At 41.6% G+C, this 25755-nt stretch overlaps 2 protein-coding genes across 3 annotated transcripts in view; one reads left to right on the top strand and one right to left on the bottom strand.

The window, feature by feature from the left end:
- LOC123504432 (fidgetin-like protein 1) overlaps positions 1 to 4086 on the top strand; it is a 63644-nt gene extending 59558 nt beyond the window's left edge. Inside the window, exons 9-10 of the mRNA XM_045254943.1 lie at positions 3258 to 3449; positions 3771 to 4086. Of these exons, the coding sequence (XP_045110878.1) occupies positions 3258 to 3449; positions 3771 to 3893 (315 nt within the window). The 3' untranslated portion in view covers positions 3894 to 4086. The remainder of the gene's footprint in view (positions 1 to 3257; positions 3450 to 3770) is intronic.
- A 3275-nt stretch (positions 4087 to 7361) lies between these two features.
- On the bottom strand, positions 7362 to 11345 carry LOC123504510. Of its 2 annotated transcripts, none has more exons than XR_006674851.1 (2): positions 10746 to 11345; positions 7362 to 8052 (listed from the first exon to the last, which is right to left on the bottom strand). XR_006674851.1 is itself a non-coding variant. In XM_045255082.1 (2 exons), the coding sequence occupies exon 2, from the start codon at positions 8991 to 8993 to the stop codon at positions 7887 to 7889; it is 1107 nt and encodes a 368-aa protein (XP_045111017.1). In that variant the 5' UTR covers positions 8994 to 9074; positions 10746 to 11345; the 3' UTR covers positions 7362 to 7886. The 2 variants fall into 2 exon arrangements, 1 of the variants encoding a protein (XP_045111017.1); XM_045255082.1 differs by having other exon boundaries at positions 7362 to 9074.
- Positions 11346 to 25755: the final 14410 nt, after the last annotated feature.

Genomic DNA, 25755 nt, shown 5'->3' with positions numbered 1-25755 from the left:
CTAGGCATGTGCGCGACGTTAGAAGACGTCGCGGGTCAGTCAGTAATGACACAGCTGAGTCATCTGATGACGGCGAGTGGCCAAATGGCGAAGGTGGCAGACCGGTCACCGATAACGGTGAGAATGTCTCGACCGAAGCAGGTCGTGATTCACGGAAGGCACAAGAACCTGCTCCTGTTGAGAGGCCTGTTGATGTTGGCCCTGAGTCGGCCGGTGAGGGAGATAGTAACCTAGCTCCTGAAGATTTGGGACCTCGTGAGTACGGGAACGAACCCGACGAGGGAGGTCCGAGACGATCCTGTAGGGAACGTCGGCCGCCTAGGTGGCAAATGGACTACGTCCCTTAGTTCTTGAAGAACTGGGGGGGATGTGGTGGCGGTGTGCCGTTGGCAGCGAGGAGCCTCCTCGCTGCGCTGGGCGTTGCGCGGCTGGGCCTCGGTCTGGCCAGTGGTGGCGTCAGTCGGGCGAACGCAGGCACACAGGGAGGGTGTGGCGCTCGCGAGTTCATAACGTTTGATACTCAACCTCTCGGATTCCTGGCACGATTTGGTGTCGTAGCACTTGCAGTAGGTGTAAGTGTGGCGGGCAAGTTAACATTTGCCGAATTGGTGGTGTAGGGGTGACTGTAGGGGAGGTACGGAGGTCACCGGCGGGGAACCACGTGGGTCTCCCAGCAGGACTACTGGGCTTGTGCATCGCAGTGGCATGCCCTAGTCCCACAGTTTCATTTTCTCTTCTAATGTGGTCAGCCCCAGCTTCCTCAGTCTTTCCTCATAGTCTAACTCCCTGAGTCCTGGTACCATCCTTGTTGCCAGCCTTTGTACCCTTTCTACCTTCTTCACATTTTTCTTCATGCGGTGACCAGACACATGCTGCATATTCTAGCTGGGGTCTTATTAAGGTGCATAATATCTTCTTCATCATTCCTTCATCTAGGTAGTGGAATGCAAGGCCAATATTTTGAAGCATGTTGTATGTTTTCCAAAAATCTTGTTAATGTGTTTCTCCAGTGACAAAGTGTTTTGCACGGTTACTCTTAAGTCTTTCTCCTCATTGGTCTCTTTAATGTGTGTGTATGTGTGTGCCTGCTTCAAGACCTCTCAGCATGCTTTACTTGTGCCAATTTTCATTCCTCAGCCTAAGATTTTGTCTTTACATTTTTTCACCATTAGTTACTGTATTTCTAATATAATTTGAATAGCTTTGATTAAAACCTAGAATGGAATTACAGAGGTCCTCTTTTAGTGCACACCTCAGTTAATGCATTTCCTGCTTTATGTGCACCCTCATTTTATTTCTGTCACTCATACGATGCGCAGAATTTCCAAAATTTTCATTTGAGAACAAAATATATATGCTATAGCATGATTTTTTCTGCCAAAAACCAATCAAATAAATTAAAATAAATTTAGAAATTATATATTAACAAAAACATTATAATTAGATGTCAGAATATGTAAATTAAACATTACATAACAAAGAACCAATGAGACAGTTTGACTCCGTGTTTATGTTTCAGTCCAGCCATGTGGTTCCAGCTTGCCTGTGTTACGGTTTCATGTTTCATGTTTGCTAAGCATTATGATATTTTTGACCTTTTGTAGGTTGGTGATACATAATATTTGTGATCTTTCTAGGTTTGCGAATACAGGGGATCCTGGAAATTCGACGTGGTTAGTGCAGCTTTTTATCGGTCAAATCAGCGTTTATTCAAATTGTGAAGCAATTTTTCCCATAAGATACTTAAAAATTATGGGGGATGGGGACCAGCCTGCAGCCTAGACCTCCTCAAAACATCACAATAACCTCTAAAATCACTAATTTAGAGTAAATCAGTACTATTAAAGGCTTCATTTATATCTAACTTTTTTTTATTAAACACATTAGGGTACTATACAGTATATTTTTGGAAATAAAAACACTTGCAGCGTTCTCGCGGTACTTGTCCCTGTTCTTCCAAACTGTTGATACTGTTGATCTAGGGACACCCATTTGTGCTACAACGACACTGTGAGCTATACCTGCCTCACACTTTCTTATAAGCTCAAGCTTATCTTTGAAAGGCAGGAAATTGTGCTTCTTAGGGCTGGGGCTGGAGGTGGCTTTCTGTTGTCTTGAGTCAGATGAAATGAAAATTTTAGTCAAATTGAGATCTATGGATTCTAATTAACACTTTTATAATAAAATTAATTTTCTTGTTAATTGGAATGATGCTATAATTTGAGATCAATAGAATCTTGATAGGTAAATATATTTGTATATATATATATATTTTTTGTCCTAGTCTAACAGTGAAAAGTAGTTCAGTTGTTTGTTTACATTTGTGTGACTGCGACGTTCCAAGGCAGAACTTCCAAGGAATAACTGGCCAAGATGAGCTACTCTGTTGTTTATGAGTGGACAAAGCTGTCTGAAGAGTTTCTCATAGGGAGCATTAAAGGCCAAAAATAGCAACGAAAATTTTAAATAGCAACGGTTTGCTGGGGGTGAAGAGGCCGCCATGTTTGTTTACAGTTGACAAACACGACAAAGGCAGAAGCGAGCTTGTGTGTGATGACCAGCGTCGACAAAAGTCTGTAGAAAGTTGACAGAAAAGTGCTAGTGTGACGCAGATCAAGCGACGCATAGGGTAGTGTCGATTTACACTTCCGCCTGGCAAGTTTGCTGCGAATTTGGGGTGGTGGCGGATTTGACCAGGTAGGTGGCATGTGAGATATGAATGTCAAATTGGCGAGTCAGTCGGTCGAACTTTGAAGATTGGGTATTAATTAACTGAGTTCGAATTGGCGATAATTCAAACAGCGAACGGTCAAATCATGAGGATCCCCTGTATGGCTCCTTCCAAAAAATACAAAAGAGAATGGTGTTAAAGGTATAGCTTATCAAGAAACATAAAATAAATTTGCTTCAAGAGAAACTATATATAGCCAGGCAGGTAAGAAGCTCTGTGAAGTAGCCAGATTTTACTCTATTAATAAGTCCACAGTGTGTAACATGGTGAAATGTAAAGATAACATAAAGAACACAGTGCAGGAATGATCGATATGGGGGTCCTTTATGGGAAGGTTTCAGGGGTCAGTCGTGGTGGGTCCCGGTCCCAATCTTATTTATAACATTATTATTCGGGTAGTGCATTTTTTTATATATGCGCACATTTTCTTGATCCATTTTTTGTGTATTGAGGGAAAACCCCTGTAATATATTTTGTTTTATCAACTGATAAAAGAAAGCTAATCTTTCTTTTATTACAATTTTAGGCTCGACAACAAATCACAGAGAAACTGATGGTAAGCCAGAGCCATTCATTAATGCCAGATGATATTGATCATATCTGTAAGTTGACTGAAGGCTATTCAGGGGCAGACATGGCCAACCTGTGTCGGGAAGCTGCACTCGGGCCCATTCGATCAATCAGTTTTGATGACATCCATCATATATCAGTAGAGCAGGTATGTGGTACTTTCCATCCTCCTTGCATCCTCTTCTTCGTCTTAGTTATCCTCTGTAGCTATCCTCCTTGGTGCCATAATACTCAATAATGGGCACTCATAGGGTACTACATGAACCACGGCTGTCACAGCTTTAGTGCTGTAGTGGTGGTTGAACTTCAGGGTGTCTATGTCATGTAGGAGGTTGTGAATATAATGAAATATTTCTCAGTTAATAATTAGTAGCAATAATGAATTTTATATTTTGTATACAGGAGAGAGTACTTTGTGCTATCATCTGTGATTATCTAATTGATCTTGGTATTTATTTTATTTGTGTAGGTACGGCCCATAACACTGGATGACTTTGTGCAGGCCCTGAGCTGCATTAAAGCCAGTGTGTCTGATAAGGACCTTCACATGTATGTGGAATGGAATAAGAAGTTTGGAATTTCTTCAAGATAGTATAGTACTGTTGATGAAGTTATTTTTGTTCTGTTAATGTTCTAACAATAGGTGATGTTTCATTAGAATAGAGAGGATTATCTAATTTTTTTAAGTGAATACTATTTTCTGTAAATTTTTTAATGAATATGTTATGTCTATCAGTCTTGGATAATAAGTACAAATTTCTTACTGAAAATAAAGATGGCAATTATAAGATATTTAAATTATCACTTAGATAGATAGTACATATCAGCTTGAATATGTAAATTGTCTCTTCAAATGACAGTAAAGTAGTGACAAATTATGGAGGGAAGGAAAAATTGAGAAAATTACTTGGTCAAAAATGGCATTTGGTAACAGTGTTCAAGGTATAAGGATTAAGTATAGATTACAATGTTATCATTGCTTCATCATGCGTTAGATAAGAACTTAAGTAAAACATTATAGTATCTTTTCTTTATAAAGAATGTCCAGTAGGGTGTTCTCATACTAGGCTATTTGTTATGCTACTAGCAGGAACATTTTATTTAAGATAGCATGATAAGAGTAGACTTGAAAGATTGTTTGAATTAAGTCAGTATATACAATTTATTTACACCAATCACAGGAGAGTTCACTCATTACAAGATGAAGCAATGTGGGAAAGTTTAGTGATTGGTGGTGACTAATAAAACTTCAAGGATAATGTACAAAGTGTAACGAAGGGAGATGTTTCCAGAAAGTTATAGAAAAGAAAGTAATATTGCAAGAATATACCAAAATTACTGGAGTGGGGGAAAAAAGTTATGAAGCCTGTTCTGCAAGCATGTAAAGATTGTATTCATTATTTAATATCATCATCTTTTAATTGTCCCCTCAGTTTGAAAATTATACCAAGTGTAGTAAAGAGATGAGGCTTGATGTCGCTGTAATTTAAATTTAGCCTCGTCAATTAGGGCGCATACACTTATTTTTTTTTAAGTTGATAATCTTTTCAATGTAAGCAACGAAGGGTTGGTGAGTAAACTATAAGAAGTGCAGGGTGCATGGCGGGGATGGAGAGCCAGTTCATGTTGTATGCTTAAAGGAGAAATGTGCACACTTTTGAGGAGATTTATGATGGTATATTATGAGATTGGAGAGTGGCTGGCCTCCAATTATTGCCCCATGAACCTTGTTGTGCCTTGGAGGTATAATTAGCTAAAGAACGAAAACTCCCTGACTGGCAAAAATTGGAGTCAGGTTGTTATGCATGTGCAGGGGAGACATGCCGGTGTGAATGCACACATGGGAAAGTATTCATGATCTTTTGTGTGGTGCAACACCTCCACCACTGAGCTGGGTGGACTCGTTTTTTTTTTATTTATTTATTTATTTATTTTTTTTTTTTTTTTTTCATTTAAGAAGAGAAAGCTGGCCAAGGACAACATAAAGTAAAAATAAAATGCCCAATTAGTTGCCAGTCTCCTTGCAGGTCCAAGAGTTATCCAAAAAAAGAAATAAATGTCTTCAAACCTTTCTCTTAAATAAAGTCAAGTCATAGGAAGTTGGAAATAGAAAAGCAGGTAGAGAGTTCCAGACTTTACCAGAGAAAGTTATGTTTAACCTCGATAACTCGGACCCCAATAAGTTGGACTCGGACCAACCAAGGGACTAAAGTCATAGTTGAACTGCCTGCCATTTTTTTTATTTTATTATTTTTATTTTTTCACTTTCCTATATCTCGTTTTCTATTTACATTACAAAATAATCTAATTCCGACAAAAAATTACATTTTAGACGTAGTTTAAATTCATACCAAACAAAAGTCAGAGTTTATACCGATTTTGTGAAAATTTTTTAGATATTCACTCCTGAAGATTTTTCATAATGTCATCCTTGTTTTGCTATTTTCATTCATCTCATTGATATGAAGTTTTCACACATGATTGTTTATGTAATGGTGACTTCGTGGAGCATGATAGGATGATAATGCATCAGATCCCCGCTTCTCTAAAAAGTATTATTCGCTCGTTCTTGAGGGATGAGGGTTTGGAAGGAGCCATCAGCAGTGCCACGGAAATCTGCCGTTTTATGGCTGAACTCGACACCCTCTGAATCATTATTAGTGTGTCGAAGTGAGGTAATAATACTGCGAAGTAATTATTATTGTCTTGTCCAGCTTTATACCTGTCTCAAAATAAGCTTTTGTAATGGTGTTATTGTGAGATTTATATGATGCATAGTTGTCATGATGAAGGTAGTGAGAAAAAATTTTAAAGATCATAGCAGTCTTATGATATAGAAAGAGGATGATATGATGAAGGTAGAAGTGAGGTGAGGGTCTCATAGGGGAGATAACACAAGTGAGGGAGGGGAGGCAAGGGTTCAAAGTCAAGCTGTCAGCCACAGCTGTCTCAAAATTATACATTTATTTCTTGTTGTCTTCTTTTCATGAAGTTTCTGATTCTTATTCTAGTCAACTTATGCCTGTAAGGAGTTATTTCTGAAAAGTAAAGCTAAATGACACATGACCCCTCTTGACACCTGGCTACTGAATCACTGAGTGATAGACACACACACACACACACACACACACACACACACACACACACACACACATGAAAATGAAAGAGCTTGTAACTGAAGTGAAAGAGAGGAACGACAAAAGAACAGAGGAGGAGGAGACCAAGTTTTTTTGGAGGATAAGAAATGGGAGGCTAAAGAAGTGGTGGATAAAACAGGCGGAATAGACATTACATGGAAGAATGAGACTAGGAATGGAATACAAATGACTTACACGAATATAGATGGATTTCTGTCTAAGAGGCTAGAATGTATGGATTACCTAAGAAATAACGAATCGGACATAATGTGTGTAGTGGAAACAAAGCTAAGGCCCGAAATAAAGCTAGACTGATTTGTTGTAAAACACTACAAAGTATGGAGAAATGACAGAAAAAATAAAGGTGGTGGTGGTATAATGGTTCTTACTAAGGAAGATCTGATAGTGAAGGAGGTGAACTATAGTAAGAGAAATGAGGAAGTGATAAGTATGCTTATAACAGATGGCAAGAGGGACATTAATATTATAACAGTATACATACCACCCAGAACTAATGCTTGGGAATATGAACAGTACCAAATGGTGACGAGAAATACTCTAGACAGAATGAAGCAAGAACTCATCAGAAAGGACAGAGTGATGATAGTCGGAGACTTTAATTGTAAAGAAATAGTGTGGGAAGACTACGAAGTAGTAAACGGTGGTGAGTGGGCAGAGGAATTGTTAAAGGTAGCAACAAATAACTTGATGACACAGTGGGTGAGATCACCAACAAGGTGCAGGGGACAAGATGTTGCAGCAAGGTTGGATTTGGTATTTACCAGGGGCATCTCTCTAAAAGAGGAAATTGAACATAAATGTCCCTTGGGGAGAAGCGATCATGATGTCCTAAGCTTTGAGCTGGATACGGAATTAACCACGAATAAGAATGTGGAACGCAGGGAGGAAAAATTGTAAGATTAAACGATACTTACCAAGTTGAAGTTTGATCGTAATTTCACGAACATTTAAACGACGTCACTGAGGCAGTAAATGAGATGTCTATGCCGCTCCTCGTCAGTCCTTCAGAGTGTTGGTTTGAGGAACAAAGTATAAAAATTACAAAAACTAAACATTTTTCAGTGAGTGAAGAAAAAACCCCAAAACACGGCGACCAAGAAGCCGTGGGAGGGAAGGGAGGGCATTTACTGCCTCAGTGACGTCGTTTAAATGTTCGTGAAATTACGATCAAACTTCAACTTGGTAAGTATCGTTTAATCTTACAATTTCACTTCACAATATTTAAACTGACGTCACCGAGGCAACAAATGAGAGCTTTAGAGCAGGTCCTCAAACCAAGCCGAACCCCAAAACCAGGAATGACTGAAAACCATATAGTATCATCTTCATGTATTCCAGCCAAAAGCATACAATTAAGTACAAATATGTGGACAAACAATGAAATCATATGAAAACCACCACAAAACACCGTAGTACATTTTACATATTCATGGAGGAGACCCATCCTCCGCCAACACCGCCTGTGCAAATAACTCCTTCTTGCTAATTGGCCTCCCATAAAACTTTGCGAAGGTAGACTCCCTGGACCAGCCCACAGATGAAAGGATGGAGGACAGCGGAAGACGGAGCGCAGCCTTGCTAGACGCGGCGGACCTAGTAGAGTGAGGTGAAAAATTATTGAGGTCAATACCCACGGCTCCCATAACCTCCCTGACCCAGCGCCGTAAGGTATCCTGGGAAGCCACCTTAATAGGGGGTTTGGTAGTCAAAAGAAGGCCAGTGATGGAACCCCTAGAGTCCTTAGTCCTCTCTAAATAATTAACAATTGTAGTATAGACACAGATAAGCTGGTCCGCAAAATATTTTTCAAAACATAATTCAGAAATGTGGCAACCAGGCCTAGAAGTTTTAAGGAGATCCCCAATACAAAAAACTATCATGGAATCCAAGACAGACATATTACGGATATCTAAGAAACTTAGGACTTGGCCACGCTGCCCCGAAACCAGTAACATTAAGGCAGTTAATTTGCGGCATAACTGAATGAGTGAAAGACGTTCATCAGGGCCGAGACTCTTTAAGTAGTTGAGCACTAACTCTGGGTCCCAGGTACATTGACAGTGAGAAAAAGCAGGCCTCTCCTGAAAGACGGCTCGCATAAATCTAATAACCAACGGATGTTGACCCGCTGGTTGACCCCCGATCCTAGCGATGGCAGACACGGCCGAACGGATGGTATTCATAGTACTATAACTCCGAACGGGAACCCTCTGAAATTCACACAGTAGGAAGTCTAAAAGAAAACTTAAAGGTGGTAGAAACGGATCAATTTCCCGCCGGAGACAAACCGACACCCATCTTGAGAGATACGGCCTATACTGTTGTAAAGTGCTCTTCCGCCAGGAGTGAAGCAAAAGCTGGGCAACGTCTCGCGATAGGCCTTGGACTTCAAAGGATCGCCTGATAAACTCATCGCAGTCAACACCAGAGACTGGGCCCGCGGGTGGATGTAAGCAGGGTTCTGCGGTAATGACACAGGGAGGCGAGGGAGGACTGGTGGCTGAACAAGAAACTGAAGGGCCCTTGGGAACCATGCTTGCGACGGCCAAAGAGGTAGAATCGCGATCAAGGAAGCCCGGTCCACCTGGAGTTTCCGCAGCACTCTGGCAATGAGACTGAAAGGAGGAAAGGCATATGAAGTCCTGTCCGCCCAATTAATTGAAAAAGCATCAACAAAAATAGCTGCAGGGTCAGGTTTCCAAGAAACATAGGTAGCCACCTGGGCATTTAAGCGCGACGCAAACAGGTCAATATCGGGTACATAAAACATGTCACATAACCTTCGAAAGACAAGGGGGTCCAACATCCATTCGGTGTCTAAATTCTTTAACCTAGACTAAGAATCTGCCTCCACATTCTGGGTACCCTTTACATGAGCTGCAGACAAGGTAAGGCCCCGAGACCCGGCCCAAGCATAGATCTCCTCTATCAAAAAGTTAAGACGGATCTTCGTGCTCCCACCGCAATTCAGGCACGCGACAGCCACGGTGTTATCTGAACGAAGGCGGATGTGGGCATTACTGACATTCTTACATAGTGACTGGAGACCAAGTAATATAGCTCGCAATTCTAGGCAATTGATGTGGTCTAACTTCGCGTGAGCCCAAGAGCCGCCCGACACCGCGGATCCGACAATGACACCCCAACCTGTCAGACAAGCATTGGCAAACGATTCAAGGTCAGGGGAAGAAGAACGCAGTGATTTAGATTGCAAGGGAACATTATTAACCCACCAAAAGACTAATTCCTTAGCATGCTCATCCAAAGAAACTCTAGCTGCATAATCCCCATGGTGCCCGGCAAGCTCCCTGTTCCTAATGATCTCAAGGTACTTGTAACGAACGGGGGCCAGGTCGACAGCTGGCTCAGCAGCCACAGCGAGGCCAATGAAAGAAGCTAAATCACGCAAAGAGACACGGTCCTTCAACAACAACCGACCTAGTTCCTGAATTTTTATCATTTTCCTGAGAGACAGAGTAGCAGTCATGAGGCATGAGTTTAGAATAATTCCCAAAAATTCCACCTCCTGAGTAGGGACCAAAACTGATTTTTTAACATTAATAGTGAGCCCAACCGAATCAAAAAGATACAGAGCATAACTCACATTGCTAATTAGCTCCTCCTCTGAGGGATCAAAGAAGATGCAATCATCAATATAACAGATGACCATAATCCCAAGGGACTGGAGGTGACAGAACACTGGTTTCAATAATTTTGTAAAGATCTGAGGGGCAGAAGTTAACCCTTGAGAAAGACAGGTAGAGTGAAAACATTGGCCCTTCCAAAAAAAACGGAACCAACACCTTTCCTCAGGTCTCACATATACAGAATAATAAGCATCCTGAAAATCAATAGTCATGAAAAAACACTGGGGCTGGACTAAATGCACCACATCCTTAAAGGAATCCATTTTAAAGTGAGTGTGAGTAACATAAGGATTTAGCTCTTTCAAGTTTAGAATGACTCTGGCAGTAGTACCGTCTTTCTTTACAGTGGGAAAAACATTGGAATAAAAAGCATTGCCAGGAGAGGGCTCACATCTCTCAACAATACCCTATTCCACAAACCTAAGCATCCAGGGCCGCCCTGTCACTTTCTGAAAGGGACAGGGGCCGAGGCAGAGCAGATTGTAAGGGAAGCTCATCAAACTCAAGCACATGGCCACAAACCACATCAAGAATCCATTTATCGGAGGAAAGAGTTAGCCACTGCTGTCTAGCAGTGAAAATTTTCCCGCTCATAAAATTGTCAGAGGTATTGGATAAAGAGTTAATGGTAATACTCACTCGGCAAGGGTTCACTGGGCCGGCCTGTGTTGCTGGTTCCCCCTCAGCGGAGGAGGCCGCTGGCCTAAAAAAGGCTTAGACCAAAACCTTGAGTTCTGGGAAGGAGGGGCCCTCCTGGGAGCCTGGCGGGAAGCAGCCGTCCGCCTGGGACCTCCTGACCGGTATGGCCGGAAAGAAGGCCTGCCCAGCCGCCTGGCCCGATGCAACTCCTCACACTTCTTAATGACATCAAAGGGGAACAGCTCTGCAGTGCCAACTTCACAGTCCCAACGGCAAAGCTCCACAAGGGCTGAATCGTTCACGTGAATGCGGGCCACTTTCTTCCTGAGCTGGTTAAGGTAACACACTGCAGAAGTCAGGAGACATACACAGTTATTCAGGCCATCCAGGTAATCATCCACAGGCTTACCTTTCCTCTCCCCAATGTCACTCAGGCACTGGGCAACCGGAACCAGGGCCTTGGAGAGCAGGCCATTGGTGAAAACCAGGCGAGCATCAATCAGCCTGCCCCCGACACTTAGAGCCTTGGTAATAACTGCATTTGTAGCAGGCACAATCAGATTAGGAACATTGCTGGGCAACCTCACCTTACTACAGGTAGTTTTCACCCCTCCGAGGTGGGCGACGCCTGAGGCTATCATCTAAAATACCTGCTAAACGGTCAGACAGGGCTCACCTTTCTTCTCCTGACCATAAAATGCCCTGCCAGTTCTTCCAAAGCCGAAGAAAATCAGCGTCTTCAAGCGCGCCCGTGGCCACCGAGGTCATCCAGCCCGCTAGCGGTCGGGCGCCACCTCCGCACCTCACCGTCTTCGGATCCTGCACTCTCGATGCTGCCAAAGCCACTGAAGTCCCCGCTGTCAGCCTGGGGCACCGTCTCAGGAGAACGCCTGTCCAGCTTCGCAAACAGTTCCGCTACAATGGAACCCAAATGGCTGACACGATCCTCCAGGGACGGGCCAGCTTGAGCTTGAGCTTAAGTTGGGAGTCACCCAGCACTTGCTGTCGGTGTAACCTTTGGATCGGCATTCTCCCATACACACCTGGAAATGGAAGAACGGGGCAGGAAGTTTGAAGCATTAAAGCTTTCCCTCCCTCCCCCCTCCCTCATCATTCATCACATTCACACTTGTTCTCCATCCCCATCCCTGTCCCTGAGGGGTCCCTGCCTTTCAATCATTCTCATATGTTCCCTCCAGGCACTCTCTAAGAAATCTTTCACACCCTCAATCACCCGACCATTTACCTGTCTCAACACACAGCCCCAGCAGGTACTCCATCCATTCCCTAGCATTCCTCTCTCTCATCTCACTACATGCTTCTACTCCTATTTCTTCTATCACTACACCTAACATCCTGTCTCTTGCACACCCATACCCCTCACACTCCAGCATCAAGTGTTCTACTGTCTCATCCACACCCCTCTCACATACCTCACACACCTTGCTTCCTCCATTCTTCCACCTATACACCCTGTTGTTCACCTCCAGGGACTTGGTCCTGGCTCTGAACAGCAGTTCCCCCCCCGCGGCTCCCATCATAAAAACTTTCACACCTAGGCCGGTCCTTTCTCCGATACCATTCTAGCGTTGTCTTCTCACTCATCCCCCTCCTCCACTCTGCTTTTCCTTTCTCTTCCACACGCCTATTGATTTCTCTCTTACTCGCATCTACACTTCCATGTCCTATGGTTCTTCTAACAAGCATTCCTATTTCACCCACCCAAATTTCTATATTAAATGACTCCTGTGCCCACTGTCCATACACGTTCCATTCGTACACCTTTTTTGCCCATTTACTCCCATCCATCCTCTGCAGTCTAACCCTATACCTCAACACTGCCTTAGCTAACCTTTCTCTAAATGTACTCCATCCCATATCTCCTCTGATCGCCTCCACTGCCACATACCTGTTGGCACCTAACGCTATCCTGCCTGTCATGTTCTGCAGAACCTCTAGCCTATTCAGGTCTTTCCTAGTCCACACTGTTGTTTCTAAACCATACATGATGCTGGGGATAGCTACTCCCTTCCATAGTCCTCTAACAACCTCATACTTATTTGCCCTGCACCGTGCTACACTACCTAGCCTCCCCACCCATTGGTTAGTCCGTGCTATTCTTTCCTGCTTGGTCCTTTCACACCCTCTTTCATCCACCCAAATACCCAGATACTTGTACTCCTTTGTTCTTCCTATTTCCTCCCCAACCAGCATCCATGTCCTGTTCCTGTCTAATGCATCCCCATTTACTACTAATACTTTACTCTTCTCCCTGCTGAATCTAACGTCAAAATCCCTTCCATACTCACTCACAGCGTTCAGCATTTCCTGCAGCTCTGCATGGTGCTCACTAAGGACCACCACATCATCTGCATACAGGAGAATGCTCAGCACATCATTCCCCACTTTCACTCCTAATCCTGTTCGCCTCACTCTCGCTGCCATCTCCTCCACATATAGGCCAAATAGTAAAGGGGAAAGAACACAGCCTTGTCTCACTCCTCTCTCATTACTCACCCATCCAGTCACCAGATCCCCCATACTAAACACTGCTCTTGTATTCTCATACATACTCCTAATGATTCTCACTATCTTCTCACTCACCCCAACTTTTTCTAATACCTTGCACAGCATTCTCCTATCTACTCTATCATAAGCCTTCTCTATGTCTAGAAAAGCTAAATACTTCTTCCTACCGTCCTTTCTCGCTCTCCCTATCACTTCATTTACTACATACATGTTATCCTCACCTCTTCTATCCTTCCTAAACCCATTCTGTTCCTCACCCATTACCCTATTTCTTTCTATCACTTCACTCAGTCTTTCATTCAACACACCACAGAATATCTTACACACTGAATCACACACTGCTATTGGTCTATAGTTCCTAATTTCCTTCCTACTTTTACTACCTCCTGTATGAATAAGTGTCACTCTACTTTCATTCCAGGTTGCAGGCACTCTTTCATCCCTCCAGATCCTTCCAAACAACTCATGCAGCCCCTCAATCACTCCTCGACCACTCTCTCTGTAAAATTCATTCAGAATCCCATCGATACCCGGAGCCTTACCTCTCTTTAGTTTCTTCACATACCTCTCAATCTCCTCCATACTGATCTCTTCATTCATTCCTTCCTCTATTTTCCTATCTAGGGTGATGTTTCCTAAGTTCCTAGCTGGTTCATTTACTCCTCCAATAGTTTTCCAGTACTCTTCTATCTCTCCAATCATTTCCTCCCTTTCCCTAATTCTCCTTCCATTCATTACTAACTCTTCTACATGTTCTACTTTATTATCTTCCTCTCCTCTTAAAAATTTATACCATTCCCTACCTCCTTCTTCACCCTTTCTCCTAAGTTCCTCAATAATTTTCCTCTCCTCATTCCCTCTGGCCCTCCTGATTAATGCCTTCACCTCTTGCTGCTTACTCCTATACTCATCCCACACTCTATCATACTCTATTCTCTCTACCTCACTGTTCTGTCTGTACCTTCTAAGGCTCCTACATCTCCTATTCAGTTGCCTTCTTTCCTTCCTTGCCCTGTCTATCTCATTGTTCCACCACCTCTTCCCTTTCCTTTCTCTCCCTTTACCTCTTGGTTCTGTCCTACCAATACTCTCCTCTGCAGCTATGGTTAATTTCCTAACTAGACTCCTATTACACTCATCCACTCCTCTCTCTGTCTGTGGCCCGTTCTCATCAGTCTTCCATTCCATCTTCTCTATCGCTTCTCTAAAACTATCCCAGTCTGCCTCTCTAACTTTCCACCTTCCCTTCCCTGTGTAGTCACTTTTACCTTCTCCTTCACACACTCATACTCCAATACCATAACATTATGGTCACCGCTACATCAATCTTTCTCTCCTCATCCACCCACATGCCTTTTACTCGTTCCCTCGCTTTGTCGTTAACCACCATGTAGTCAATGACAGATTCACTTTCCTTTCCACACCATGTCACTCTACCCTCTGCCATGGTCACATTCAAAATCTCAAGCTCATTCCTCTCCACAAAATCTAATAACAATTGTCCATTACCATTTACTTCCTCACCCAATATTCCTATATGACCATTCATGTCCCCCATCACAATTACTCTTTCATTCTTATTCTCTTGTACCAGCCTTTCAATAATCCTATATTTTCTTTCATTCTCAGCTCTCGCTTCTGCTCTTTCAACGGTCATGTAGCACACAATTAATATTATTTTCTCTGTCCCTACCTACCTTATACTCTAATCTCACTGCCATAACATCCTCACTCATCTCACACTCCCTTACGTCTAACTCCTCTATGTCCACGCCTGCATCTAATCTTACCATTACTCCAACCCTCCCCTTCCTCTGCTGCTTACTCCTACCTTTACCTATCATTCTAAAACTCTCTGACTCCAGTTCTACTCTCTCTCTTAGCTGGGTTTCAGTTACACAGACTACCTCTACATTCCATACATTCATTTCCCTGCTGAGGTCTTCCATTTTCCAACATCCCATCCTCTCACATTCACACATCCTATCCTCAGACACCCTTTCTCTCTCGTCAGTCACTCCCTTTCACACTCCTGCCTCTTTTCCCTCATCTCACACAATCTCTATGTCGCGGTCACCCATTCAAGAAACCTTCTGCACATCCTCCTGTCCCCCTCACTATTCAGGTGTACACCGTCCCTGTCATACACTCCAAGTGGCAGGGCACCGTCCAAGTCTAGGAAGCTGACGCCGTAGTCCCCTTCCCTCTTGCTACATTCTATCTTTAGGTCTAGCACCTCCTGTCTCAGCAGCCTATTGGTTTCCTTCCTCAATTCCTCATATCCTCCGCTCTCCTTCGGCCTACCCAACACCCCAACCACTGCCACTGCACCTTCTTGACATCCCTCTTGGCCCGCCAGCCGAATGAAGCCAGCTGAAACGCTCGGTCATGGCTAGGGTCACGGTGGTCCCTTTTTCCCAGCTGAACATCAGACCAAGCACCATCTTCGCAAGGGCGTTTCTTGCCCCGTGGAGGGGATAGCCAACCGGGCGAAGGAACGAAGGGGCGAATCGCTAAGCCCTGCTGGCTCCGCCATCTGCAAACGGTGCCACCCGACAACAGGGCAAATAAGCCAACACAATCCTAAGATCGAGAAGTGTACCACCATGTATCAGCAGCGCAGGGTAAAGGAGAAGGTGAAAACTGACCAGGACAACTCCGAGGAGAAGCAGGCAAAGAAAAGGGCAGCTGCAGGCTCCGAGGAGCAGCTGGCAAAACACCTGAGATCCGAGCTCATGTGTAGACCAGACGAGGACGAACAATAGACTGACGAGGAGCGGCATAGACATCTCATTTGTTGCCTCGGTGACGTCAGTTTAAATATTGTGAAGTGAAATTAAATTATATTAGGGCAAATTATAACCATATAAGGGAGTTATTTAATGAAATTGACTGGTCTGTGGTATACCAGGAAAGGGATATGCAATTGAAATACGATAAATTTATGGATTTGTATAACTCTGCTGTGAAAAAGTTTGTGCCATATTACAGAAAGAGGACTTTAAATAATAAACAGTGGTTTAATAGAAATTGTGAAGAAGCAAAAAAGAACAAAGAAAAGGCATGGAAGAAACTTAAGAAAAACAGTGATGTATTATCAAGAGAAGTTTACAAAACAGCAAAGAATAGATATGTTGAAGTAAGGAGAACAGCACAGAAGGAATATGAACAGAGGGTGGTGGAAAACTGTGATAGTGACCCAAAAATGTTTTACAAATTCATAAATGGAAAACTAAATATAAGGGAGACAATAGTAAAGGTAATAAATGGGGAAGAAGTATATGAGGATGCTGGAGATATAGCTGAAATTTTGAACGACATCTTTTGCAAAGTGTTTACAAAGGAGGAGAATTTTATAGGAGGAAGGCCTACGGAAATAAAGCAAATGCAGGACATCATGGTTACTAAGGAAGATGTAAGGAAAATTATAAGCAATCTGGATATTAATAAATCAATGGGGCCTGATGGCATATCTGGGAGGTTGCTAAATGAATGTAAGGATCAATTGTTGAACCCCGTATTTGATATTGTGGAAACCTCCATACGAACAGGATTAGTCCCGAAAGAGTGGAAAAGAGCTGACATTGTGCCTATATATAAGAATGGTAGTAGGATGGAACCGCTAAATTATAGACCAGTATCATTAACTAGTATATTGTGCAAGGTATGTGAAGAAGTAATTAAAGCTAAGTGGAGTGAGTATCTAGAAAGTGAAAACATTCTGAGTGAAAGACAGTTTGGTTTCAGAAAAGGAAGATCGTGTATCCAATTTATTATGTTTTTATTCAAGAGTGACTGACATACTACAACATAGAGAGGGATGGGTGGATGCTATCTACCTGGACTTGAGAAAGGCCTTTGATAAAGTACCACACAATAGACTGATGTGGAAACTAAAGAAGATTGGAGGAGTAAATGATAAACTAGCAAAATGGATGGAAAATTACTTAATGGGAAGAGAAATGAGAACAGTGGTGAGAGGAAGGAAGTCCGAGTGGAAGAAGGTAACCAGTGGAGTTCCACAAGGGTCAGTGCTTGGTCCCATCATGTTTTTGATTTATGTTAATGATATGCCAGTAGGAATTGACAGTTACATGAACATGTTTGCGGACGATACTAAAATTATGAGGAGAGTAAAGAATGTGGAAGATTGTAACAAGTTACAGGAAGATCTTGATAAAATATATGAGTGGAGTAAGGAGTGGCAGATGGAATTTAATATAGACAAGACCCATGTTATGAAAATGGGAAGAAGTAGATACAGACCAAACTGGGATTACAGGCTGGGTGATGAGAAAATTAAAGAGACCAATGAGGAGAAAGACTTAGGAGTAACCGTGCAAAACACTTTGTCACCGGAGAAACACATTAACAAGATTTTTTGGAAAACATATAACATGCTTCAAAATATTGGCCTTGCATTCCACTACCTAGATGAAGGAATGATGAAGAAGATATTATGTACCTTAATAAGACCCCAGTTAGAATATGCAGCTTGTGTCTGGTCACCGCATATGAAGAAAAATGTGAAGAAGGTAGAAAGGGTACAGAGGCTGGCAACAAGGATGGTACCAGGACTCAGGAGTTAGACTATGAGGAAAGACTGAGGAAGCTGGGGCTGACCACATTAGAAGAGAGAAGAACAAGAGGAGACATGATAACTATGTATAAATTGGTGAACAAGATTGACATACTGGACAGAGAGTTGATAAAGGTGACCACAAGTAATCATCTCCGAGGACATGGAAAAAGACATCTGTCTAAATGACGTGAGAAAATACAGTTTCCCGCATTGTAGCATTGATAAGTGGAATAAACTGAGCAGTGATGTTATTGATGCGGTGAGTGTCAATCAGATGAAAGAGAGATATGACAGGAATAGACAAGGAGACAGGACACAGAGAGCTTAGCTCGGGCCCTGTAATACACAAATAGGTAAATACAAATAGGTAAATACACACACACACACACATCAAAGGTTGACATTTATCAAAAGAGAAAAATATTCATCATTTTTTTTTTTTTGCATAAACACAAGTGTTCAGTGATACATCATTTTTTAGGGTGTGAGTCATGCTGTGATGAAACCACACAAGACATTTAAAAATGCCCTCCTGATAGGAAAGATATTTGATTATAAGAAAATAAACTACATCATCTGGTAATTTAGGGACTGAAGGTTTCGGAGAGACAATTATCCCGAAGTAAATTCTGCACCGCCCCCTAAAGTCTGAGTTGACCTGCCCTTTTTTTTTTTTTTTTTTTTTTTTTTTTGTGTGTGTGTGTGTATTTACCTAATTGTATTTACCTAATTGTAACATACGGGAAAAGAGCTATGCTCGTGTTGTCCCGTCTCCATATCTATTAATGTCCAGCTTTTTCTTAAAATCATGAATATTCCTTGCGTTGACCACTTCCACGTCTAAACTATTCCATGCTTCCACCCTTCTATGAGGGAAGCTATATTTTTCACATCTCTCCTATAAGTGGCCATTTTAGTTTTTTCCCATGCCCTCTCGACATTCTTTCATTCCACATACACAGATCTTCCCTATCCATTTTTCCATGCCAATCATCACTCTGTATATTGCTATCAGGTCTCCCCTTTCTCTTCTGTTTTCCAGGGTTGGAAGTTGCATTCTTTTCAGTCTGTCTTCATAAGTCAAATCTCTTAAGTCAGGCACCATTTTGTTGCAGCCCTCTGTACTTTCTCTAGTTTCCTTATGTGTTTCTTTAAGTTCGGAGCCCACTGTATTGTTGCATATTCAAGCCTCGGTCTTATCATTGCAGTAATTATTTTCTTCATCATTTCTTCATCTAAATATACGAACGCCACTCTTATGTTCCTCAATAAGTTCAATACTTCTCCAATTATTTTGTTTATATGTCTCTCTGGCGATAGGTCATTGGTAATTGTCACCCCAAGGTCTTTTTCTTCATGACTGGTTTTATGTCTTCATTTCCTATCTTGTACATACTCCTGATTCTTCTTTCACTCTTGCCAAACTCTATTTTCTTGCATTTTGTCGTGTTGAACTCCATTTGCCATGTACAGCTCCATTTCCATATTCTGTCCAAGTCTTCCTGGAGTAGTTCGCAATCTTTGTCACATCTCACTTTTCTTAACAATTTTGCATCGCCTGCAAATAGGCTCACATAACTGGACACCCCATCCACCATGTCATTTATGTAGACTGCGAACATTACTGGTGCCAACACTGATCCCTGTGGAACTCCACTCTCCACCAATCCCCATTCTGATGGTCTGTCCTTAATTATTGTTCTCATTTCTCTTCCTACCAAAAGTCTTCCATCCATTTTAGTAAACTGCCATGCACTCCTCCTACCATTTCAAGTTTCCAGATCAGTCTCTGGTGTGGTACCTTATCAAAGGCCTTTTTTAAATCCAGATATATTCCATCAGCCCAACCATCTCTTTCCTGTATTACATCTATCACCCTCGAATAGTAACATATCAGGTTTGTCGTGCATGAACGCCCTTTTCTAAAACCAAATTGACACTCACAAAGTATGTCATTTTTCTCCAAGAAGTCTGTCCATCTATTCTTCACCACCCTCTCACACATCTTAGCTACCACACTTGTAAGTGACACTGGTCTATAGTTCAATGGGTCTCTCTTGTTACCTGATTTATAGATTGGGACAATGTTAGCTCTTTTCCAGTCTTGGGGCACTACACCTTCCCTTAATGAGGCATCAATTACTTCACAAACTTTTTCTGCCAGTTGCTCCCTGCATTCTCTTAAAATCCATCCTGATACCCCATCAGGTCCCACAGCTTTTCTCACTTCTAAACTCCCCATCATGTTCTTGATCTCCTCCACAGTTACTTGAAACTCCTTCATAATCCCTTTCTGTTCCATTACCAGTGGTTTGTCAAAAGCAGTCTCCTTTGTGAATACCTTCCGAAAGCATCCATTCATAGCCTCTGCCATTTCCTGGGATCTTCACTGCATACTCCATTTACTTCTAAACTTTCAATACTTTCTATTTTTGATGTTGTTGTTCACATGTCTGTAAAAAGCCTTGGTTGGTCTTTACATTTATCAATTATATCCTTTTCTTGTTTCTTTCTTTCTTCTCTTCTAATCAACACATATTCATTTCTTGCTCTTGCTCTTTTGTAACTTTCCCACTGCTTAATCCGTCTTTTCCTTCTCCACCTCTTCCATGCATCCTCTTTTCTTGTTCTAGCCTTTTCACATCTATCGTTAAACCAGTCCTGCTTTCCAACTTCTCTATGTTGTCTTATTGGTACAAATTTTTCTCACCTTCTTTGTATATTTTTATAAATTCCTTCCACTTTTCATTTGCTCCTTAGCACTCTTGAATTTCATCCAATTTGTCTCTTGAAAGAATTTCTTTAGGTTTCCAAAATCTGTCTTGGCATAATTCCATCTTCCCACTTTATATTCTTCATTTCTTCTAGATTTCTCTTCATCTATCACCTTGAACTCCAAAACTGCATGATCACTCTTTGCTAAAGGGCACTCCACCCTCATCTCCTCAATGACCATTGGCTCTGTACTAAAGACCAAGTCCAGTCTTGACGATGCTCCCTCTCCTCCAAACCTAGTATCTTCTTTGACCCACTGAGTTAACACATTTTCCATTGCCAGTGTCAATAGTGTATTTCCCATGTTGTCTCTGATCCTTCCATTGACCAGTCCTCCCAACACACCTCTTTACAATTAAAATCTCCCATCATTATAGTTCGTTCACAGCCACCCAACATTTCTTCCAGACATGTTCCTGTATCACTTATCATTTCTTCATATTCCTGTACTGACCATGCATTTGTCTTAGGTGGTACGTACACCACTATGTAGTGCCTCTTTTTCCTTCATTAGTTTCTGCTCTGATCTTTAGCACTTCTGCCTTTCCCATACCTTCTTTCACTTGATCCACCTTTATATCTTTTTTAACCAGCAACATCACTCCTCCTCCCATCTTACCTACTCTATTTCTTTTCCAAACATTATATTTCCCTTCTCCAACCATCATCAGGTCTTCTCTCTCTCTCAGTTTTGTTTCAGTAAGACCCACAATATCTGGGTTCTTGTCCTCAAGTAATCGTTGAGTTCTAAAATCCCGATATCACTCCATTTATGTTGGAATACATTACATTCCGCTCATACGTAAGTTTCTTTAGTCCTTTCTTACTGTACTTTTCTGGGTTATGAACCACTTCCTCAGTCTCATATCCAATTCAGATGCCAAGGCTTTGCAGGCTGCCCTGGATAGGATGAAAGAATGGACAGATAGATGGCTAATGCAGTTCAATATTAACAAGTGCAGGGTGCTGAGCATGGGTAGAGATAATCTAAACAATAGTTACAGAATAGATAACGTGGGACTAGGAAGTTCCAAGTATGAGAAAGATTTAGGAGTCATAGTTAGCTCTGATCTCGGTACAAGGAAGCAATGGATCGAGGCCAGAAATAAGGTGAATAGAGTATTAGGTTTCATCTTTAGAAGTGTTAAAAGCAGGAGTCCCGCTGGTCAGGCCACATCTTGACTATGCGGTACAATTCTGGTCTCCACATTACAGGAAGGACATAGCTCAATTGGAGTCATTGCAAAGGAGGATGACTAAAAGGATACAGGGAATGAGGATATTCCCTATGAAGAGAGACTGAAAAAACTTAGTCTGCATTCCTTAGAGAGACGTAGGTTAAGAGGAGACCTGATAGAAGTATTTAAGTGGTATAAGGGTTTTAACAAAGGGGACATGAATGTAGTTCTTAGGATCTGTAGCAGGGACAGAACCAGAAATAATGGGTTTAAACTTGAAAAATTTAGGTTTAGGAAGGAAATGGGAAGGAACTGGTTTTCAAACATAGTGGTTGATGAGTGGAACAGTCTCAGTGGGCACGTAGTCAAAGTTGAGTCAACAGGCAGCTTTAAAAGGTTAGATAAATTCATGGATGAGGAAGATAGATGGAATTAGGTAGGTTAAGCACACTGGGACTGCCTCGTATAGGCCTGGTGGCCTCTTGCAGCTTCTCTCCTTTCTTATGTTCTTATGTTCTTAAGTCCTAAGAAAGATTAGGTTCAGTGAAAAAATAATCAACATAGTGCATAGCATGTATGTTGACACCAGAGCTAAATACAGATGGAGATATAGAGACAGACAGTGTGAAGGGTGAGAGAGGAGTTAGACAAGGATGTATTTTGTCACCAACCCTTTTCAGTTTGCATACAGAGGAGTTAGCAGCCAGATTGAGAAGAATGAATGCAGGAATAAGATTTGGGAATGAGAAGATAGGTGTGCTCCTTTATGCAGATGATGTGGTGGTCATGAGTAAGTCAACAGTTGAGTTGCAGAGAATGCTAGATGTTGTGGATGGATATGGGAGAGACTTTGGAGCTAGGTTTAGTAGTGAGAAAAGTAAGGTGATGATAGTGAATAGGTCTGAGGATGAAAGCAATGCAGTATGGAAAACTGATGAAGTACACGAGACTTACCATACGTTAATTGAAATGTGCTTCTAACTTTACAAAGCAAATCACATCTGCTGAAGGAAGCTTTCACATAAGATACACCACGTCACCCCACGCCGCCAGACTTTAAAGTGTACGACAATTCACATGATCAAAATTTTTTTCACCAATACCACGATTAATGTTGTTCATTTCACGACACTTCATACAATTATGGGTGGGAGAGGAGGGCATGTGAAAGCTTCCTTCAGCAGACATGATTTGCTGCGTAAAATTAGAAACATATTTCAACTAACCTACGGTAAGTCTCGTGTACTTCATCTATTTTACTTCAGCAAATTACTATTCTGCTGAAGTATGCTTTCCCATGAGGTTTTAAAGGCATGTGGAAGTCGTACCTTAATATTGTTATTTTTCATATTTCTTCTTTATTATGTTAAGAATCCGTGCTTTTAGCTGGTTAAATAAAACTGAATAACATGTAGTGTTTATTGAGCAATTATAAACTGATGACACCCAAATTACTTTATGGCACCTTTAACAATTAACTAACTATTCTAATACTGCTTCTTGGAAGGGATCAGTATCTTGGGTTATGGTTTTATCATAATATTTGGCAAATGTTGCCTCCCTAGCCCAGCCAGCCTTTGCCATGATGTGGGCAACTGGAACTGCCATTGCCTTGGCCTTTGATGCTGCAGCTGGGCGAACACTTCTGGCAGTAAATTTTATAGTATCCACACCAGACATGTGAAGGACTGACTTGATCCACCTAGAAATTGTGTCTTTAGAGGCATTTTTATGTGGTTTAATGAAACTAATGAGCAATTTGCTCTCATCTTCAACATTACTTCTTATATGCTTAGTTCTACTGATATACATTTTCAAAGTTTCAAATACACACAAAATTTTATCCTTTACATAAGCTTTCACTTTGATAAACTGAACAATGAAATTTGATCTGCACTGGTTAATATTGCCTGCTAACCACATACATATAAAATCCTTGCCTATGATGATATCCTTTAAATGTAACAAGTGTAGAGTTTTCACTTAGGCTGCTTGCGTAAGTGCCAACAACATAACTAATTTCAAAGTTAAATATTTTAAGGAGAGAGAATGTAAAGGGCTCATGCCTCTCAATTTTTCTAAAACTGGCTTGGCATCCCAAGTTTTAATATACTGTACCTGGGTTTAGCTGGGGGTAGATTGAATACTCCCTTTAGCAACCTGACGACGAGAGGGTCCCCTGCCCTGCGGCCATCCACCACTATCCCTAGTGAGGAGAGAGCTGCCCTTGCAGTGTTGATACACTCATACCCAACACCCAACACCTCTGCGAAAAGTTTCAGATAAGAAATTGATGATTTGTTCTACAGTGGGAGTAAAGGGATCAACTTCTCATTGACTACAAAATTGTGTCCATCTTTTAAGATGCGGTCTGTATTGCTTTTCTGTTCCTGGTTTCCAGGACGCCATGATGAGTGCTGTACCTGCTTCAGAAATTCCTCACTCACATTTTTTCCCTGACAGTAGACAGGCCATCAACTTTGTGTGTTTCATAATGGGATGCTCTTCTGATGACAGGGACAGCCTTAAGGGCCGGTGGTATCGAAATATCTGAAAAAAAATTGAAAATCCCCAAAACACCACCAAAGCATCCCCAAACATAGGCAACATAGTGATGGAGTATTTTGGGGAAATACACTAAAATACGTGGGGTATTTAAACTTTAAAGGGCTCCTGCCACGCCCACTGCAGCCCAGGGCTTCCCCTCTCCCCACATTCTGTACCATAAATGATGATAATAAGCATGGAAAAAACCATGGAAAGTGGTTTCTTTGGTAAGGAAAGGTGGGCGCTGGCAACTTAATACTATGGCGTACACAGGAACACACCCTCTCCCCTTCCCATTTGACTGCGATGGGAGAAGGATCTATTGAGTATCTCGCCCGTTATTTCACACCTTGCAAGCCACAATCCAGCCTATTTTACCTGCCTTTTTTGCCTTACAATATCTAAACAAACGGTGCAAGTGGAAATTACAAGTTGTAACGACCATGCATGGATGGGAGACACCCTCACCTTCAAGCAACTATTAACTACAATCATTGTAGGGGTGGCCAGGTGCCATATGAGTTTACAGAATAGTCTAAATATGCCTAAAAAGGATATATGATGCACATGATGGTGTATGACCATCAAATATCCAACCCAAATAAATGTACATGGTCATAGAGAACCAAAAGGACATCTCTGGGGGGTTTTGCCTTTTTCTCAGTTTCCACTTTTTATCATTCAAATTGTATCTTCTCCCACATTTCTCAATGGATTTTCAATTTTGAGGTATCACTTTAAAGCTCAATAAAGCTGCTACATTTTCACCTCATAGAATTTGATTTTTTTTTAAGTGCTGCAATATAATTTTATAAAAAAAATAAATCGAAAAAAAAAAATTGTAATGGCAATCAAAATAAAAAAAAAAATTTCTATGAAGTGAAAAGTTTTGGTATATGACATACTTCATATCCGTACTGGCAAAATTGAAATATGTCCTCTAGTGACAAAGTTTGTAGGAAAAAATTTTTTTTATTGATTTTTTATTTTTCATGCAGTTATTTATGAGTCAATTCACTTGTAACTACTAAACTAACATCGTGTAATAAACATCTATCAGTGAAAAAAAAAAATTACCCACGTACCTCTTTATTTTCAATTTTTCAAAAACCTCACCCTTAATACATTCTTCTTCCTCGTTATGAGGCGAGGTTCCCTGATGAGCATTCTCACTAACATTCCCATCCAGGGCTGGGATGTCCATAGTGGCACAACCATCCATCCTTTAGCCTTTTCTGCCTGAACCTTCTGCAGACACCTGGCAAGCAAGGAAAAAGGTGGAAACATGTAAATCAATTCAAACTGTGCCCAGTTTATTGAGAATGCATCAAAATGTTCAGCTTCAGGGTCTGGTTTCCATGAACAAAACTTTTTCACCTATTTGTTAAGTTTGGATGCA

The sequence above is a fragment of the Portunus trituberculatus genome, chromosome 16 (assembly GCF_017591435.1).
Source record: "Portunus trituberculatus isolate SZX2019 chromosome 16, ASM1759143v1, whole genome shotgun sequence".
Lineage (NCBI taxonomy): Eukaryota > Metazoa > Arthropoda > Malacostraca > Decapoda > Portunidae > Portunus > Portunus trituberculatus.
The sequence above is the reverse complement of the archived record's forward strand: the minus strand, read 5'-3'. Positions and strand labels throughout refer to the sequence as shown.